At 44.0% G+C, this 18,740-nt stretch overlaps 1 protein-coding gene across 2 annotated transcripts in view; it reads left to right on the top strand.

The window, feature by feature from the left end:
- The window catches only part of LOC137435227 (pleckstrin homology domain-containing family G member 4B), a 199,014-nt gene that overhangs the window by 158,316 nt on the left and 21,958 nt on the right, over nucleotides 1–18,740 (top strand). For both annotated transcript variants that reach the window (XM_078784520.1, XM_078784519.1), the window contains one exon: nucleotides 11,530–11,700. In XM_078784520.1, coding sequence (XP_078640646.1) covers nucleotides 11,530–11,700 — 171 coding nt within the window. The remainder of the gene's footprint in view (nucleotides 1–11,529; nucleotides 11,701–18,740) is intronic.

Here is an 18,740-nt window from a genome sequence, read left to right as displayed (position 1 = left end):
GATGCGAATGACTTAATTAGATTCAGTGATTTATCACACTTGTTAAATAAAACAGCACGTTTTGTGAAACAAGTAAAATTTACAACCACAACACCTGGTTATACTGACCATACACCTTTCCTCATTGAATTTAACTACCTGCTTACAATTGAATTTTATAAAGAAGGACATTTAGTTAATATGCGAATTAATAAATGGGGGTATGATATGCCTGATTTAGGGTATAATTGGTCTTTTTCAATAAACTTAGAAGACCTACATGATTTAAATCAGTCTCGTAAAGAAGAATATTATCCACTTGGTGAAGATAAGGATTTATGTGGAAGTACAATTAGTAAACAACAAATACGTGATTTTAAGAAAATAAAAATATATGATAGTATTGCGATGGTTCGCATGACAAAGAAGGAAGGTAATGAGATAAGGATAGAAAGCCGAGGAATACAAACCGATTTGGTAGTGGGAAGATGGGGTGGTATTACCTGTCATAATATTAATCTCACATATATTTCTGATACATAAATGGCAGGAAGAAGACTACAAGAGAATTATAATTTTTGTATTCAAGGATACCTACAAGAAAAGGGTGCTCGGTTTTACATACCGTACGAATTGGAACATACACATGGAAATTTTGTCATTAAAAACTGGCCTTATACTGATATTGTTAAACCCACAAATAGAGACTTGTTTAAAGTATTATATAAAAATGAACTTCTCAAAGTTATGAAATATAAAACTCTTTTAGAAATCGTCAACAAATCTTATTGGTATCCTATTATGAGAAAAATAATTATAGATACAAGAATATCTCAAAATCCAGATGAGTATATGTATAATATTATTTGGGTCTCAAGCTCAAGGGTTGTAAGGGCTGAGAAAGGAATTGAAGAAGAGAAGGAGGAGGAGGAGAGGGAGGAGAGGGAGATGGAAATCAGTGAGATTCGTAAAAGATTAAATGTATTACATCAAATAAATCAATCTCAACGCACCGAAGAGGAAAATAAAGAAAGAATGACTCTTGTGAAAAAATTGGTTTTAAAAACGGATGAGATGAGTTCAATTTCAGGGAGGAGATCTAAACGAGAAAGTGGTATTGACTTTAGTTAGTTTTATTTGTAAATAAATGGAGGAGAAAGTGAAGACATTTCTAAGGATTCTTTATTTTTTAAAAATTAAGATAGAAATGTATATGTTAAAAACTAAAAAGGTTTTGATACTCTGTCGGAATTTTTCTGATAAATAAATATGAGTTATTGTCTCAAATGTAAAAAGAAAACTAAATCTAAAAGTGTATTGTATGTTAAAGCTAAAAATAATAGAGTTTATCAAAAAGGAATATGTCAAGTGTGTGGTTCTAAAAAGTGTCAATTCATCTCTCCTAAAAGTGGAGGAGACATACAAAAGTTTCTGTCAGGAAGTAAATTTACAACAACTGGAATTCCAGGGGAACTACATCTACCTGGATATTCTTTCTGTGGTCCTGGAACAAACCTGGATAAAAGATTAGATGAGACTGACAATCCTAAACCTTGGTCCAGACCAAAAAATAGGGTTGATGAAGTGTGTATGAAGCATGATATTGCTTATGGGGATACCACCACATTGGATGAAAAACATGAATCAGACAGAGAAATGTTGTATAATTTGTCTTTGATACGAAATCCGACATTGAGAGAGAAAGTTGATAGGTTTATTGTGAAAAAAATGATAAGTGTTAAATTGAAACTTGGTCTTGGTTATTCACCCTCAAAAAACTATTAGGCTCTAATGATGTAATCAAGACTGAGGAGCTTTTGGCTGAAGAATTACACAAACCTATAATCACAAAGTTTAAAAGAAGGAAGGTTTATTCTAAATACACCGACCACATATGGTCCGCTGATTTAATCGAACTAAAAAATGATAAGGGATACAGGTATGCTTTAACCGTAATTGATTTGAGGAGTAGATTTGCCTGGGTTGTCCCTTTAAAAAACAAGAGAGGTTATACTCTGATGTTAGCCTTCCAACAGATATTTAATAAAAGTAAAAGAAAACCAAAGAAACTGTGGACCGATGAGGGAACAGAGTTCTATAACAAAATATTCATGAAATTTCTTAAGGGGAAAGGTATTAAATTATACAGCACCTTTAATGAAGGAAAAGCAGTTGTTATTGAGCGTTTTAATCGTACTTTAAAAGAGAAATTATATAAAAAATTCACACAACTCGGTTCTCAAAAATGGGTCTATTTAATTCAGGATATTGTAGATAATTACAATAATACAGTTCATTCATCAACAAAATCAAAACCATCAGAAACATTTACAAAATTAGAATATGAAAAGGAGATTAATTTAAGAAAGCCCAAGTTTAAAGTTGGTGATATTGTAAGAATATATAGATGGAAAAGCCATTTTGAGAAAGGTTATACACAAAAATGGACTCGTGAATTATTTAAAATCATTGATGTAATGGATACAGTCCCTTGGACTTACAAATTATATGATATGAATGGGGAAGAAATATTGGGTTCATTTTACTCACAAGAATTACAAAAAACAAAACTGGTAAAAAGCTAAAGGGAATAAAGAAGGGGGTTATAAAACAAACTCTCGGATTTGATGATTATAAAAACACGATGGATACAAAGGAGGTTGTGTACAGAAATATTAAAGGAATAAGAAGTTATAAACATAAAATATATTCCGAGAAAGTTCTTAAGAAGGCACTTGGTGCATATGATGATAAACGATATTTAAATAATGATGGGAACACATCGGTTCCTTTTGGATATCATACCTCTTGCTAAAAGGGGGATGTACAATGGAAGTATAGATAATCTACTAAATCACCTCGATACATGAGTCAATGGGTAATAAACAGAAGGATAATAAACGGGGGATCACAGGTAGGTGGATTTTAGAGCCTCGATACATGAGCAGTGGGATCATAGACAAACAGTGAACCTCGATATAGGAGGATAATAAACGGGGGATCCCTGGCAGAGGGGGTAATAAACAGAAGGACCAAAGGACCGCAAACAATCAGTGAACCCCGTATTGCCTCGCCAACGGCGAGGCTAGAGAATTACTAACTTGATAACTTTTTTTTATATGACGCCGCTCGGCTCCGCCTTCGCTTTGTCTTATAAAAAAGTTATATCATCATCCACAGGATTATACAAGCTGCCCGTCGAAACACGGCGCGTTTCGAGGGTGAAGCCTATCGGCATCACCACTCGAAACTAGCAGAGTGTATGGCGGAAAAACGTTCATGATTTCCCAAAAACCCACTTTAAAAAACACACGATTTGGCCCAAAATAACAACGATTTTAGGACTTTTGGGCCATTTTTCAGCGATTTTGTGCCTTTTCACCCCCTTTTCCAGTCAAAAAGCCCCATTTTGGGTGTCCCAGTGGGTTTGGTGCGGGTGTCCCAGTATCAACCTTTTTCCCCTACTCTCGGAAGCTTAATAAGATCACTGTATTTGATCCAGCACCAATGGTGATAGTCAGCGCACTCTTCTAGAATTTGGATGGGGAATAGTGTTTTATGGAGATGACTTAACTTTTATGACTATGATGACTGATTATAATAATAATAATAATAATAATAATAATAATAATAATAATAATGCATTTATTTTATATAGCGCTTTTCAGGAAGCCCAAAGACGCTTTGACAGAGTGCAAAACATAATGCATAGCAAAACATAAAAACAATTGCAAAAAAAGAAGAATCAATAGGGAAATATTCAAAGCACAAAGGAGGGAGAAGGAGAGGAGATAGTCAGGGGTTAGATGCTGTGGGTTAAATGTTGAATGCAGTGTTGAACAGGTGGGTCTTGAGTGATGTTTTGAATGTGGTGAGTGAGGAGGAGTCTCTGATGGTGTGAGGTAGCGAGTTCCAGAGGGTGGGAGCAGCGATGGAGAAGGCCCTGTCCCCCCAGGATCTAAATTTGGTCCGGATGGGGGGGGGGTCAGGAGGTTGGTACCAGCAGAGCGGAGGTTGCGGGTGGGAGTGTGTCTGGAGAGGAGGTCAGCCAGGTAGGATGGGGCCAGGTTATGGAGGGCTTTGTAGGTCAAGAGGAGGATTTTGTACTGGATTCTCTGGGAGATGGGGAGCCAGTGAAGCTTGTAAAGGACGGGGGTGATGTGGTCACGGGTCCGGGAATGGGTGAGTAGACGGGCAGCGGAGTTCTGAATGTATTGGAGTTTATTGGTGATTGTTGAGGGTGAACCATAAAGGAGGCTATTGCAGTAGTCCAGACGGGAAGTGATGAAGGCATGGATGAGGGTTTCTGCAGCCATGGAGGAGAGGGATGGACGGAGATGGGCGATGTTTTTCAGGTGAAAGAAGGCTGTCTTTGTGATCTGTTTAGTGTATTTGTCGAAGGAGAGGGTTTGGTCAAAGATGATGCCAAGATTCCGGATGTGAGGGGAGGTGGATACTGGGAAACCGTCGATGTTGAGGGCAAAGTTATGGGTGGACTTGGTGAGCGTTTTTGGGCCAATGATGATTATTTCAGATTTATCACAGTTAAGTTTGAGGAAGTCGATTTGAAGGCAGGATTTTATTTCAGTGATGCAGTTTGTCAGGATAGAGTGGGTGGCGGTGGAGATGGACTTGGTGGAGATGAAAAGCTGGATGTCATCGGCGAAGCAGTGGAATTGGAGACCATGACGGCGGATTAAGTGACCGAGGGGGGACAGGTAAAGGATGAAGAGGAGGGGGCCAAGAACTGAACCTTGGGGGACACCTTGGGGGAGGGGAGCAGTGGGGGATTTGCAGTTATTGATGGAGATGAACTGACGTCTGTCAGAGAGGTATGATTTAATCCAAGAGAGGGCAGTGCCAGTAATGTTAAAGGTGGTTTCAAGTCGGGTGAGGAGGATGGTGTGATCGATAGTGTCAAAGGCGGCGCTGAGGTCGAGGAGGATGAGAATGTTGCAGTTGAGGTTGCCAGCGTCAGAGGAGAGGAGAAGGTCGTTGGTGATTTTGAGGAGAGCAGTTTCAGTACTGTGGTTGGAGTGGAATCCGGATTGGAATGTTTCATACAGGTTATTGGCAGAGAGGTGATGTTTGAGTTGAGTGGCTACAGCGCGTTCCAAAACCTTTGACAGAAAGGGTAGGTTGGAGATGGGTCTGAAGTTATTTAGGGTGTCAGGGTTTAGTCCAGGTTTTTTCAGAATGGGGGTAACAGCAGCAATTTTGAGGGATGGTGGGACGATGCCTGTAGACAGGGAGGAGTTTATTATGATGACTTTTATGTTTTATGATGATGACTTTTATGATGATTATGACGACTTTTATGTAAGGGGTATTGACAGTTACCAGTAGTTGATTTAGATGTGCACAAAACAGAATTTGTGACAATAGTTGACACCAGCGAGTTTTTGAAGATGCCATTTTGGGCGTTGTACTGATGATTTTGGACGATGGCTACATTAGTATGAGGAATGCAGAGGTTGCTGGTATTGATGAGAAATGTTGATAGCTATGTTGATGGCAGTTTAATCCATACCCACACGTGGGGTGAGCAGGCTTCCACCCTTATAGAGTTGCTCCGCAGAATGTCCGTAACTTGCCTCACCTCACGGCCAAGTCAATCAAAGTTTATATAATGATTAGGATGAGCAGTGTTAGTTTTGTGACTCACCAAACAGAACGTGGCTTGTTCAGCTTTCATAATGACAACTTGGAATATATGAGAGATGCGCCGTGGCTGGCAACTAAGGAATTATGGTCATTTGTGAGTCTGACCGGATATGACTGCGACTGCATCCTTAATGCACCATTTCTTCCAGAAATTTGTTGAAATTAAAAAATATTTTCATATCCACACATGTATTTCTTTGGTTTGCAGTGGAACAAAACAAAAAAGCTGAAAAAATTACTAAATCTTAGCTTATTCCACACAGAAATCCTAAAATGTCCCAGACAGTATTATTTGCACCTTTTTGAAGTTGTTTGAAATAATAAGGTTTCAAGCAGGTGATTCTTCTTTACTTTGGTATTGAACTCACCTGTGGTGAGATGCAGGTGCCTGCAATATAAAAATCACTCATTCAACCAGTTTGAATAGAGAAAAGGAGTCATTCTGCTGTTTTGTGTCACTGTGTGTACCGCAACGAGCATGGAGAAAAGAAAGAAAATCAGAGAATTGTCTGAGGAGGTCAGACACAAGATTGCAGCCAAGCATGGACAATCTCAAGGCCACAAGTCCATCTCCAGAGACCTTGATGTTCCTGTGTCCACGATACGCAATGTTATCAGAAAGTTTAAGGCCCATGGCACTATAGCCAACCTCCCTGGATGTGGCTGCAAGAAAAAACTTGATCGAAGATTGCAGCGAAGGATTGTTTGAATGGTGGAGAAAGCACCTCGATCAACTGCCAAACAGATTCAAACTGACCTTCAGACACAAGGTACGACATTTTCAACTCGCACCATCCGTCGCCAACTCAATAAAAGGGGGTTCTATGGTAGGAGACCCAGGTGGACCCCACTGCTGAGAGAGAGACATAAGAAAGCCCAACTGGAGTATTCCAAAATGTGCCTGAACGAGCCAAAATCCTTCTGTGGACAGATGAGACCAAATTAGAGCTTTTTGGTAAAGAACATAATCTCTATGTTTGCGTAAAACAAAATGAAGCCTTCCAAGAAAAGAACACCTTCCCTACAGTCAAACATGGAAGAGGTTCAGTGATGTTTTGGGGTTGCTGTGCTGCCTCTGGTACTGGGTGCCTTGAATGTGTGCATGGCATCATGAAATCAGATTGCCAAGGCATTTTGGAGCGCAATGTTCAACCCAGTGTCAGAAAGCTGGGTCTCCGTCGAAGGTCATGGGTCTTTCAGCAGGACAATGACCCCAAACACACTTCAAAAAGCACCAGGAATGGTTCAAGACAAAACGCTGGTCTGTTCTGAAGTGGCCAGCAGTGAGTCCAGATCTAAATCTCATTGAACACCTGTGGGGAGATCTGAAAACAGCAGTTAGGAGAAGGCACCCTTCAAATCTGGGAGAACTGGAGCAGTTTGCACAAGAAGAGTGGGCCAAACTGCCAGTAGAGAGGTGTAGGAAGCTCATTCATGGCTATAGGAAGCGCATGACCGGAGTTATTTTGTCCAACAGCTGTGCTACCAAATATTAAGTCTAAGGTGTCAATAATTTTGTCAATGCCATTTATTTTTATTTTCTGATTTAAAAGGATATTTTAAGTTCTGAATCAAAAACAAAGGTTCTGTAATATTAACAGGGAAATTGAGAATTGTGGAGACCAAATACTTTTGTCAATCAACTTATTTTATGAGAAAATTGTGAGTTATTTGAAAAAAGTGCAAGGGTGCCAATATTTTTGGCCACTACTGTATATAAATGGTGAAGTAGTGATAGAAAGGTAGCAGGTTAAGAAGAGCCAGTCATCAGTTGCTTTGCTGTGTACATTGCCATGCTGATGTGTTTTGTGTATCACTTGTACTTTATCGTCTAAATAAATGTTTGCTTTGCATTTTATCTTAGGTTTGGACTCCTGCTAGTTGGACATTGATCGATGAAACAACTTTGCATTTTGTTACAAGGTCAATATTTTAACGTTGTCAGTGGGCATTTTGGACAGTAGGACATAACATGGCTGTAGATAGAGACAATACACCCAATCGAAAGTGTTATAAAAATAAAAATAAGTGATGACGATCCAAAGACAATGTGACAAAATAACGATATAATTAAACGGGTGCAAATGGAACAAACAATGCCCAAAATAGTTTAGAAAATTAAAACAAGCAAAAGCACAACACAAACTCAGAGTAGACGAGCTATCACTGGTACCCTGGCTGAATTCCAAATTCCTGCAAAGGAGTGGAAACCTGTCAAGGATTACAGTGTTATCCAAACAAAGGAACTACATAAGCAGAACTGATGCTCTTTGTAGAGCAGGGATAATAATAATTATCTATCTATAATTCCAGTAATCTCTGTCTGTACGTTTGTACGTTTGTACGTTTGTCTGTGACCGCTGTTTCTCGACAACCACGGGTCCGATATACTTTTAACTTGCCAGGTATATTGCTGGGGACCCGAGGATGTGCCTTTTCAAGGTTTCATATTAATCGGACAATTACTTACCGAGCTATGTCCAAAAAACGATTCAACCAATCAGAGAGCAGCGAACGATCGCGTGTGCCGAACGTGGCGGGCACACTCTGCCTCGGATGGCACATTTGAGAGCGTATTCATTTATTTCACGTTTGCAAACTATGTTGGCGTTAAACTATGTTTTACAACTAATAAAAACGAATTTGCGATTCATTCGCTTTCCTGCGCGTTTGTGCACGCGATGGCGATTTCTTTACCAAACTCCGGAAGCCGTTCGCTTTGGACCAAACCATTGCATGTAAATAGAGGGGGGGGATTGTCACCACTCGCAAGCCGTTCGCTTTGGACCAAACCATTTCATGTAAATAGAGGGGGGGGGATATAATTTTAGATATAGATATAGTACGGGCATGCCCTAGTTATTATAATTAATACATTAACACATAAAATACACATTTTAAAAAATTCCCTTTTTAAGGCCATTTTCCCTGCGAGAGCGGGGAGCGGGGAGCGGGGCCTTGCGTGCCCCATGACAATCATCATGGTTCCCTTTTTGAGGCAATGTTTTTATGGCCGGATGCCCTTCCTGACTCCAACCATTTTGTCGCGTCTTACGACATGCAGGGATACGGTGTACCTATTCTAACCCTGGGGCACACACCGGGACATAAAATACACATAAAATAACATTAATTATTAATAATAAAAATTATTATTATTATTAATAATTAATAAAGAGATTGGAGCAGTTTCTACTTGAAGTACATTAAAATCCTACCACTACATACAGGTATATTAAAAATCATCAAACAAAATACAGTAACGTGAAATACAGTACTGCATTTAAAAGCATGCACTGCATGAAGGAAGCGAGCAAAACATACAGTCACGTGAAAAAGTAAGTACACCCCATGTAAAGTTTTGACTTTTTCAACATATTTCAACATACAGCTATTTGATCTTCATTTCAACAATATTGATAGATGAAGGTGATATAATATAACAAATATCATGAAACATTTACATTTTGTAGTCCATTGTATAATTTAAATGAACATAAATGCAAATTTCGCATATGGAAAAAGTAAGTACACCCCTACATTTATCACTACTTCAAATACCTAAAATTAGAATCAGGTGCACCAGCTCAGGTGCAAATGATTAGAACATCATCAGAGAGGATCTTGGAGGAACCTGTCTTATTTAAACCGCAGACATTTAGTTTGGTTTGCTCTTTGTTGTTGAAGTGTGCGGCGTCACCATGCCGAGATCAAAAGAGCTCTCTGAGGCCTTCAGAAAGAAGGTTATAGATGGCTACGAGTCTGGGAAGGGATTTAAAAAGATCTCCAAACAATTTGAAATCAATCATTCGACTGTCCGGAAGATCATCTACAAGTGGAGAAGATTCCAAACAACTGCCAACTTGTTCAGGCCAGGCCGCCTCAGCAAGTTCAGCCCGAGAGCAGACCGCAAGATGCTGAAAGAAGTCTCTAAGAAACCCAGAATGTCATCACAGGACCTACAGGTAGCTCTTGCCACTGTTGATGACAAAGTGCACGAGTCCACCATTAGAAAGAGGCTGCACAAATTTGATCTACCTGGGAGGTGTGCCAGGACGAAACCTTTGCTGTCCAGAAAGAACATCAGGGCAAGACTAAAGTTTGCCAATGAACACCTAGGCAAAGACCAGCACTTCTGGAACAATGTGCTCTGGACAGATGAGTCAAAGGTAGAGCTATTTGGCCACAGTACCAGAAGACATGTTTGGCGAAAACCAAAGACAGCATTTGACCATAAGAACCTGATACCAACTGTAAAGCATGGTGGTGGAAATATTATGGTTTGGGGCAGCTTTGCTGCATCAGGGCCTGGGCAGCTCACCATCATATAATCCACTATGAATTCTTCATTGTACCAGAGGGTGCTTGATGATAATGTGAGGCCATCTGTCGGAAAATTGAAGCTCAACCGAAGGTGGACCTTGCAACATGACAATGACCCTAAACATACCAGTAAATCCACCAAGGAATGGCTGAAAAGAAAGAAATGGAGGGTTCTGGAATGGCCAAGTCAAAGCCCGGATCAAAATCCCATCGAGATGTTTTGGAGGGATTTGAAACGAGCTGTGCATGCAAGAAACCCCTCAAACATCGCACAGCTGAAAGAATTGTGCATAGAGGAATGGGCAAAAATTTCTCCCAGTCGATGTCAGAGACTGGTAGACAGTTATAAGAAACGCCTACTTGAGGTTGTTTCTGCCAAAGGGGGCAATACCACCTAGTCAAAACAGTCAAAACTTTACATAGGGTGTACTTACTTTTTCACGTGACTGTATGTCTTCTCTTCTGATGAATGCACTATTTTTTAATGAAGCATGCACACTGTATTGCTATTTTTGCAAGTATCACACCCTTGTCATGGTGCCCATTCAGCAACTGGCCCTGAAAGCCAGCACATAGATGTGTTCAGCCTGGAATAGGTTATGGTGGACTATTGTTGAGGCACCCAACAGCTCTAAGCAATGACCTTGCTCAAATGCTGGTTACAGGATTTGACCTGTAGCTTTGCCAATTGGTTATTACTCGGCGAAAGTATTTGGCAGATGTCTTTTTGAAGTTTTGAAGCAATCGTTCTGAAATTTTTTTGTGAATGTCGGTAACCGCCCAAGGGCAGCAACGCATATTTTTGGTCACGATTAGGGCCAAAAACAATATACTGTACTGGAAACACGATATCTCAAAAAGTTATGGATGCATTCGGATGAAACTTGGTGGACAGGTTTGGTGTGTGACACAAAAGAATTGATTCAATTTTGGTGAAGATCCGAGTCAAGATCCCAACATGAGAGTTTAAATAAAAATTTTAAGTGATTGTGAGAAGGGGCCAAAAGGAATATGTAGCACGATATCTCAAAATATACTTGTGGACGAGTTATGACAAAACTAGGTGGATGGGTTTGTTAAGGTGACAAAAACAAGCTGATTCGATTTTGGTTCAGGTCCAGATTCGGATTCGGCCTTTCAGTGAGATACAAAACATAAACTGTTTGGCCTGGCAGAGGTATGCGCTATACTGAGTGCCGTTCTAGTTTGTTCTGTGTCGCCAAGTGTTGCTTTGAGTGATTTCTATTTTTTTGTTTTGATTTATGTTAGATATTCATTTGCTGGATTTTGAACTTGGACTCATTTTTTATATCTTTATGTTGTCATCATTGCCGTCATAAAGTGTTACTGGATATGCATGTTTTGTGGTTTTGAACATTTGTAAGACTACTGTGCCCAGTATTGCTGCCTTGAGGAAACCGCTCTGTCAAGGGGAGAGTATTTCATGAACAGTTATCTCTTAATTTGCAATAATTCCTTTGGACTTGCAAAGTTTCCATTTACATGAATGTTCATAGTGGTGCTATGCATGAGTGGATCTAAATGTTTTGTTTCTCTCAATAGGTGAATCTGAAGGAGCAAGGCCAGCTCCTACGGCAGGATGAGTTTATTGTGTCAATTGGACGAAGAAAGCAGCGTCGAAGGGTGTTCCTTTTTCACGAGCTCATTTTGTTCAGCAAGACAAAGCGTGCTGATGCAGGCCATGATATTTACGTCTACAAGAAGTCCTTTAAGGTACTATATTAATTTGTACCAGCCACTGGTTGTGGATGAAGCAGTTTTCACTTTTTTGGGCTGCTGGAATGCATTGTGATTGCAGTCGTAATCCCCGACCTTGGTGAAAGAGTTTTTGAGTTTTATGAGCAGGGCGTGAAGCTATTTCAGTCGTTAGGCCAAACAACATACATTCTGGATTGCTGAAATTTTCTTACTTGTACCATGCATGCATCATTACATGACAAAGCAAGCATACCTTGTGGAAACAGGCGGAGTACTATAAGAATCTAAAACTTTTGGAAATGCGTTTAAATTTTCTTCCCATTGATTACTGAGGAAGGGCTTAAAATCATACATGGCTGTTTGACTCATACATGACGTTTGAGACATGGCTGTTTGACTGGTAAAACCTTCCTGAACCATTGGACAGAATGAGATCTAAGACTGCTGGTTGTACTCGGTGTGTGCACGGAAGGCTTTAGGTTAGGCTGTAAAAAAATAATTCCCAGTGGTTCAGGTTGGAGGGAGGACCCCAATTCTCTCTATGTCAGTATGTATGGCATACGCCACTCCCGTTGGGAAGCAGGTATTACAATTCATACTAAAATACACCAATTCAGGGGAAATTATCCTGTCCTTAAGGATGGGTCGTTTGCTGGTACCACAAATTTAAAATGCTTATTTAGCTTGTTTGGCCATTCATGAGCTTATGAATATCGACCTGGAAGCCAGTTATGAGTTTGGCCTACACATTTGCAACAGTTTCGGGTAAGAAGGGTGGGTGCAAGGGGGAGAGGAGGAGGTAAGTTCTTTTTGGATATGTTCAAGGCCTGTGGAAGAGCTAGGACACAGAACAGACCAGGTCACAACATAAAAGGAACAGCACGAGAAAGTGGAAACGACAACAGCAGAGCGGAGGGAGAAAATAGACTGAGACGGACAAACAAGGGATGCGTGTAACGATGAAAGGTAACGGATAACGCAAGGGGTGGACAACATGGATACATTACCTACATTTTGGGAAGCGTGGGGATGGTTTAACATATGTAGAAAAGATCATGGTTTTGGATGGGGAATGACTTGACTTGGTGGTGAACAGCTATCGTGAAGACCCAGCCCAGAGGGTGAGCATACACTGGAGACTGACTTGACAAGGTGCCACCAGGTTTTTGAATAGACAGACAATTTTGAAAGCTCAATCGTGAGGTCTGACAGATGTTGTTTTCTGGCTCTCTTGGGAGTATACCCACACTTATTGCTGGCTTTGTGGAATCATCTGAGGTTGCTTTCGGTGGGATTTGCCTTCCAGGAGGAGAATACAAGTTGTTTAAAAGCAACTGCGTCAGAACAGGATTTAATGTACCAAGGGCAGAAGGATGGGTAAGATAACTGAAGACGAGATGCACATATGAGAGAGCAGGTTTCTTTGGAAGAATTTCCAGGCTGAATTAATGTCAGGGCAATAGATGTAGGAGTCCAGTCCTGAAGTGTGATACTGTTTGCAGTCCCTGCCAGTTTGCCTGAGTGAACTGCCAGGTGTGCCAGCGCTGAGGCTGTTCTCTGAGAATAGCCAGAGGGATGGTGTCCCTTCCAAGCACATGATCAAACTAGATGGTATTCATAGAATACTTACCCTGCGCAGTCAACTTGTTGCGAGCCAACTCTTCTGTTTTTGAACTTTTTTTTTCTTTGATCCAATATGGCTGCCAGACCACATGAGCGATGACATCATAAATTTATATTCTCTAATATAATTGTTGCATAGATCATGCTCAATACATTTCAAACTGATCAGACTAAGCATTTGTTGTCCCTGTCAAATTATGACGTCATAATTATGGCGTCATAATTATGGCACCAATGACGTCATCGTTAACAACACCTATTCCCCATTTGGAGTTCTTTACAATGAGCCATGTTTCAATTTTTTCAAAGCAGCGGTTTTGGAGATATAGAGGTGCAACATTTTTCGGTTTTTCCAAGATGGCGCCTGTACCACATGATCTATGACGTCATGATTATCATTAAAATATTCTTCATGAGGAGGCGTTCCTATGGTGAAAATTTTGTGCCCATCAGACCAACAGTTGCTTTGAAAAAAAATTCACAATGATCGGGTAAGTGTTGTACTTGGCTAATTATGACGTTATAACAAAGGCACAGGTGACATCATCATAAACATATATTATTCTCCAAGGGGAGTACTTGACAATGAGCCATGTTTCAAATTTTTCCATGGAGCGGTTTCGGAGATATATAGGTGCAACCTTTTTCGATTTTTTTCCAAAATGGCGTCTATACCACGTGACCTATGCCGTTATAATTATCATAAAAAAATTCTTCAGGAGTCGCACATATTCTGAAAATTGAGTGTCCATCGGTCTAACAGTTGCAGAGGAATTTTTGCTTCATTCGTACAGATCAGATCAAGCGTTGTACTTGTCGAATTATGACGTCATAATTAAGGCACCGATGACATCACCATCAACATATCTTATTCCCCATGGTGAGTACTTGACAATGGTCATGTTTAAATTTTTTCCATTGAGCGGTTTGGGAGATATAGATGTGGAACGTTTTTCCAAGATGGCGTCCATACCACATGACCTATGATGTCATAATTATGAATAAAAAAAATCTACAGGCGGAGAGGATTATATGGTAAAATGTAGTGTCAATCGGACCAACGGTTGCCGAGAAAACGAATTTTTAAAATGCAGACACGTGCCGCACATGGCACACATACGGCACACGAACACAACTGAATGCTTGACCCTGCTTTTCGCTTTGCGGGCGCAGGGTAATGAGCCAATTGGCACAGAGAATGAGCAAAATACATTGTTGGGGACGTTGGTCATCACCAAATCCAGAAGGGAAGATTTGCCATTTGGAAAAATCCAGGTGGGAAAGGTCACGGATTGAGTCAGTTCCATGGAGTTACAGAAGTCCTTTACAGAAGTGCCATGGATGGTGAGAGAGGTAGCAACACCCAGCCAATTAGCATGGTGACAATTGAAATCACCACATATGAGGAAGAGATAGTTGGGAGGAGTGGATAAAAGTTGGTCCATATTGGTTGAGAGAGAAATGTCGATGGAGTTGTCACAGTTGGGAGGATGGTATAACACACTGACAAACATGAGATGGAAGTGGAGGGGTAGTTGCAGCCAGATGTATTCCTGGGGTTTGGGAGGTGTAAGAGCAGGACACAGAGAGTGAGAAATGGAGTTCTTGGTGTACAGTGCAACTCCGCCACCAGGAGTTGTTCAGGTCGATCGAACTGAAGGAGACAATAGCTAGAGAGAAACACTAGGGAGTCAGGGATGTCCTGTGGGAGGAAGGATTAATTAAACAGATGATGTCCGGTTTATCAGCAGCGGCCTGGATTGACATCTGTCAGGTTGGAATGGAGGCCATGGATGTTTGAGGTCCACAAAGTTAGGACCGCGGGAGAGGAGCTGCTGGTAAGACATGGATGTGGAAAGGAGCAAGAAAAGGGTGCAGGGCCCAGAGGGTTCTGAGTAGGGGGTGAAAAACTGTGTGGAAGCAGTGCATGGGTGAAGCTGCTGTGAAGGGGAGGAGTGGGGGCAGAACCAGTTGGAAGCTGAGACGGGACAGGACAAGGGGGAAGCAGATGGGCGGGGGGGGGGGGGGGGGGCGACCGACATGGATGGTTTTGTCACCATGAATGGACGTGAAGCCTCTGCAAAATTGGTGCCTCTGGATACTTACGACAGACTTCATGGGTGGGGTGGTGGTGAGAATGTTTTGGTTGAAGGCATGGAAGAAAATTTGACTAAGTGAATGAAAGAGGAGGCTGGATAACAAGTGTTTAGGAGTGAAGAGATTTTGAAAAATTAGCCTTATCAAAGAGAAAATGAAGAGATTTTGAAGAAGATGAATGAATGGGTTATTCCTGATGGAGTATAAAGCAGAGTGGAGCATTTTTTTTTATGTTGTGAAGAGGTTTAATGCCAGTGAGGCAGCACCTCCTGTAGTTTAGGGAAGGAATTTCAGATTTGAATGATGACTTACTCATTTATGAAATTCCCTGCCTGCAAAGCACCACTCCAACAGTCTCTAGTTGAGCCAAGAATCAAAGCCAGATCCAGCAGCTCAAAGGTAAGTGTTACTTCAGCCCTATCCTGTCAGACCATTTAGCTCATTGATAACAAGGTGGCGGAAAGCACTTCTGCACGGCACAACCTTGCAGGATATTGGAGGCTTATATAGCTTCTGTTGGGTTAGGGAAGGCAATATACAGTATACTCTCATTACTCCGCAACAAATTCCATGCATGTCTTGTTGTACCTAATATTACAAGACAAACAAATAAAATCTGTAATCTATAATCCAAATACAGTATACATCTATATATATAAAACACAGTTTGTGTGTGTGTGTGTGTGTGTGTGTGTGTGTGTGTGTGTGTGTGTGTGTGTGTGTGTGTAATGTTACCGGTAGACTCCTAAACGGAGAGGCTCACGTACTTGATATTTGGCACAAACATGGCCATTGAGCCTGGGAAGAACATGGCCGACCTAAAAATTTATTTCATAATATTTTTTTACCATATTTTTACCTCAGCGCATTTCAGCGAGGAATATTATGACCGGAATGGCAGAGCAGCGCGCTGATTCGCTCAGAGCGATCACGTGATGTTCCTTGCGTTTTTTCACATTTGAGCGACGAACATTGCCATTCACACCACATAGGTTTTTTTTTCTTTCATCTTTAGATCCATATTTTTTGCCATAACGTAGCGCATTATGGCTCTCTCGAGCTCGAGTTAGCGAATCACCTGGGAGCATGAGGCCACGTTGGCCACGCCCACGACACGACGCAGAGTTGCAATCGATCGCTCAGAGCGATCACGTGATGTTCCTTGCCGCGCAATTGCGTTTTTTCACATTTCAGCGAGGAACATTTCCATTCACACCACATAGGTTTTTTTTTCTTTCATCTTTAGATCCATATTTTTTTCAGCGAGGAAGAATATTATACACGGAATCTGAATCGGTGGCAGAGCAGCGCGCTGATTTGACGATTCGCGCGCCCTCCCCCCTCCCCCTCCCCCTCCCCTCCCCCTCCCCCTCCCCCCTACCCCTCCCCCTCCCCCTCCCCTCCCCCTCCCCTCCCCCTCCCCTCCCCCTCCCCCCTCCCCTCCTCCGTCCCCCCTCCCCTCCCCTCCTCCCCCTCCCCCTCCCCCTCCCCTCCCCTCCCTCCTCCCCTCCCCTCCCCCCTCCCCCCTCCCCCTCCCCTCCACTCCCCCCTCCCCCCTTCCCCCTCCCCCCTCCCCACCTCTCCTCCCCTCCCCACCTCTCCTCCCCTCCCCCTCCCCTCCCCACCTCTCCTCCCCTCCCCCCGTTCCCCTCCCATCCTCCCCTCCCCCCCCGTTCCCCTCCCCTCCTCTTCCCCCTCCCCTCCCCTGCCCAGCAATGCCGGGTACTTCCCCCCCTCTTCTCCCCTCCCCCTCTCCTCCCCTCCCCCCTCTCCCCCTCCCCCCCGTTCCCCTCCCCTCCTCTTCCCCCTCCCCTCCCCCCTCCCCCTCCTCCTCTCCCCCCTCCCCCTCCCCTCCCCACCTCTCCTCCCCTCCCCCCCATTCCCCTCCCCTCCTCCTCCCCCTCCCCCTCCCCTCCCCTGCCCGGCAATGCCGGGTACTTCCCCCCCCTCTCCTCCCCTCCCCCCTCTCCTCCTCTCCCCCTTCCCCCCCGTTCCCCTCCCCTCCTCTTCCCCCTCCCCTCTCCCCTCCCCCCTCTTCTCTCCTCCCCCCTCTTCTCCCCTCCCCCGCTCTTCTCCCCCCCTCTTCTCCCCTCCCCCTCCTCCCCTCGCCCCTCCCCTACCCCCATTCCCCTCCCCCTCCCCCTCCCCCTCCTCCCCCTCCCCCTCCCCTCCCCTCCCCTTCCCCCTCCCTCCCCCCTCCCCCCTCCCACTCCCCCCTCCCCCTCCTCCCTCCCCCCTCCCCCTCCCCCTCCTCCCTCCCCCCACCCCTCTCCCCATCCCCTCCCCTCCCCCCTCTCCGTCTTCTCTCCTCCCCCCCTCTTCTCCCCTCCCCCCCTCTTCTCCCCCCCCTATTCTCCCCTCCCCCCCCTCCTCCCCTCCCCCCCTCCTCCTCTCCCCCCTCCTCCCCTCCCCCCCATTCTCCTCCCCTCCCCTTCCCCCTACCCTCCCCTCCCCCGCCCAGCAATGCCGGGTACTTCTGCTAGTACATTAATAATATTTTGTGGCGGACACAAAAGCCCACTGGCGTGGTGACATCATTCCACGCACCAAGTGGGCGGTGGCCACGCCCGAGGGGTAGGCGTGGCCTCATGATATACACCGGGCGACCAGCCCGGAGCAGTTCAGTGTTACAGTGTGCTCTTACAATAAAGACGTTTATGTTACCGCTTGTCCGCTTCCTCCTTGCTCACAAGCAGCGCGCGTAACGCCGCGCTTTACTGGTGACCCTCGACGTTGGATCTGCCGTAGCGATCCTTCCGAACACGACGCCATTGCAATGGCCAACGACAAGGCAATGGCGATTAAACTTCCCGAATTTTGGGAGGCCCAGGCCGAAGTCTGGTTCGTTCAAGCCGAAGCCCAATTTCAGCTTCGGCGCCTCACCAACGACGACCTGCGCTACTGCCATGTCGTCGCCTCCCTCGGGCCCGGCACGGCCGCTCGAGTTGTGTCCGTCCTTCGCCACCCACCGGACGGCCACAAGTACGAGGCACTCAAGCGGCTACTCCTAGCCACGTTCGGCCTCACGGACGACGCATGGGCCGACCGCCTCCTGGATCTCCCCGAACTCGGTGAGACGCGCCCGTCGGTCCGAATGGACCATATGCTGTCACTGTTGGGCGACGAAGCCCCCGGTTCGCTATTCCGGGCGCTTTTCCGGCGCCAACTTCCAGCGCAGGTTCGCCTCGCGTTGGCCGGGACCGAGCGAACGGAACCCCGAGCATTGGCAGCCGAGGCGGACAGGTACTTCGCCGCTTCGGACACGCGGGCGAGCGTCGGCGTGGCCGTCACGGCCCTCAACGCTGATGTTCAGCAGCATGTTCCACAGCATCAGC

Source organism: Myxine glutinosa, chromosome 9 (assembly GCF_964187855.1).
Source record: "Myxine glutinosa chromosome 9, kmMyxGlut1.1, whole genome shotgun sequence".
NCBI classification, from domain to species: Eukaryota; Metazoa; Chordata; class Myxini; order Myxiniformes; family Myxinidae; genus Myxine; species Myxine glutinosa.
Note: the sequence above shows the minus strand (reverse complement) of the source record. Positions and strands in the feature narration are given on the sequence as shown.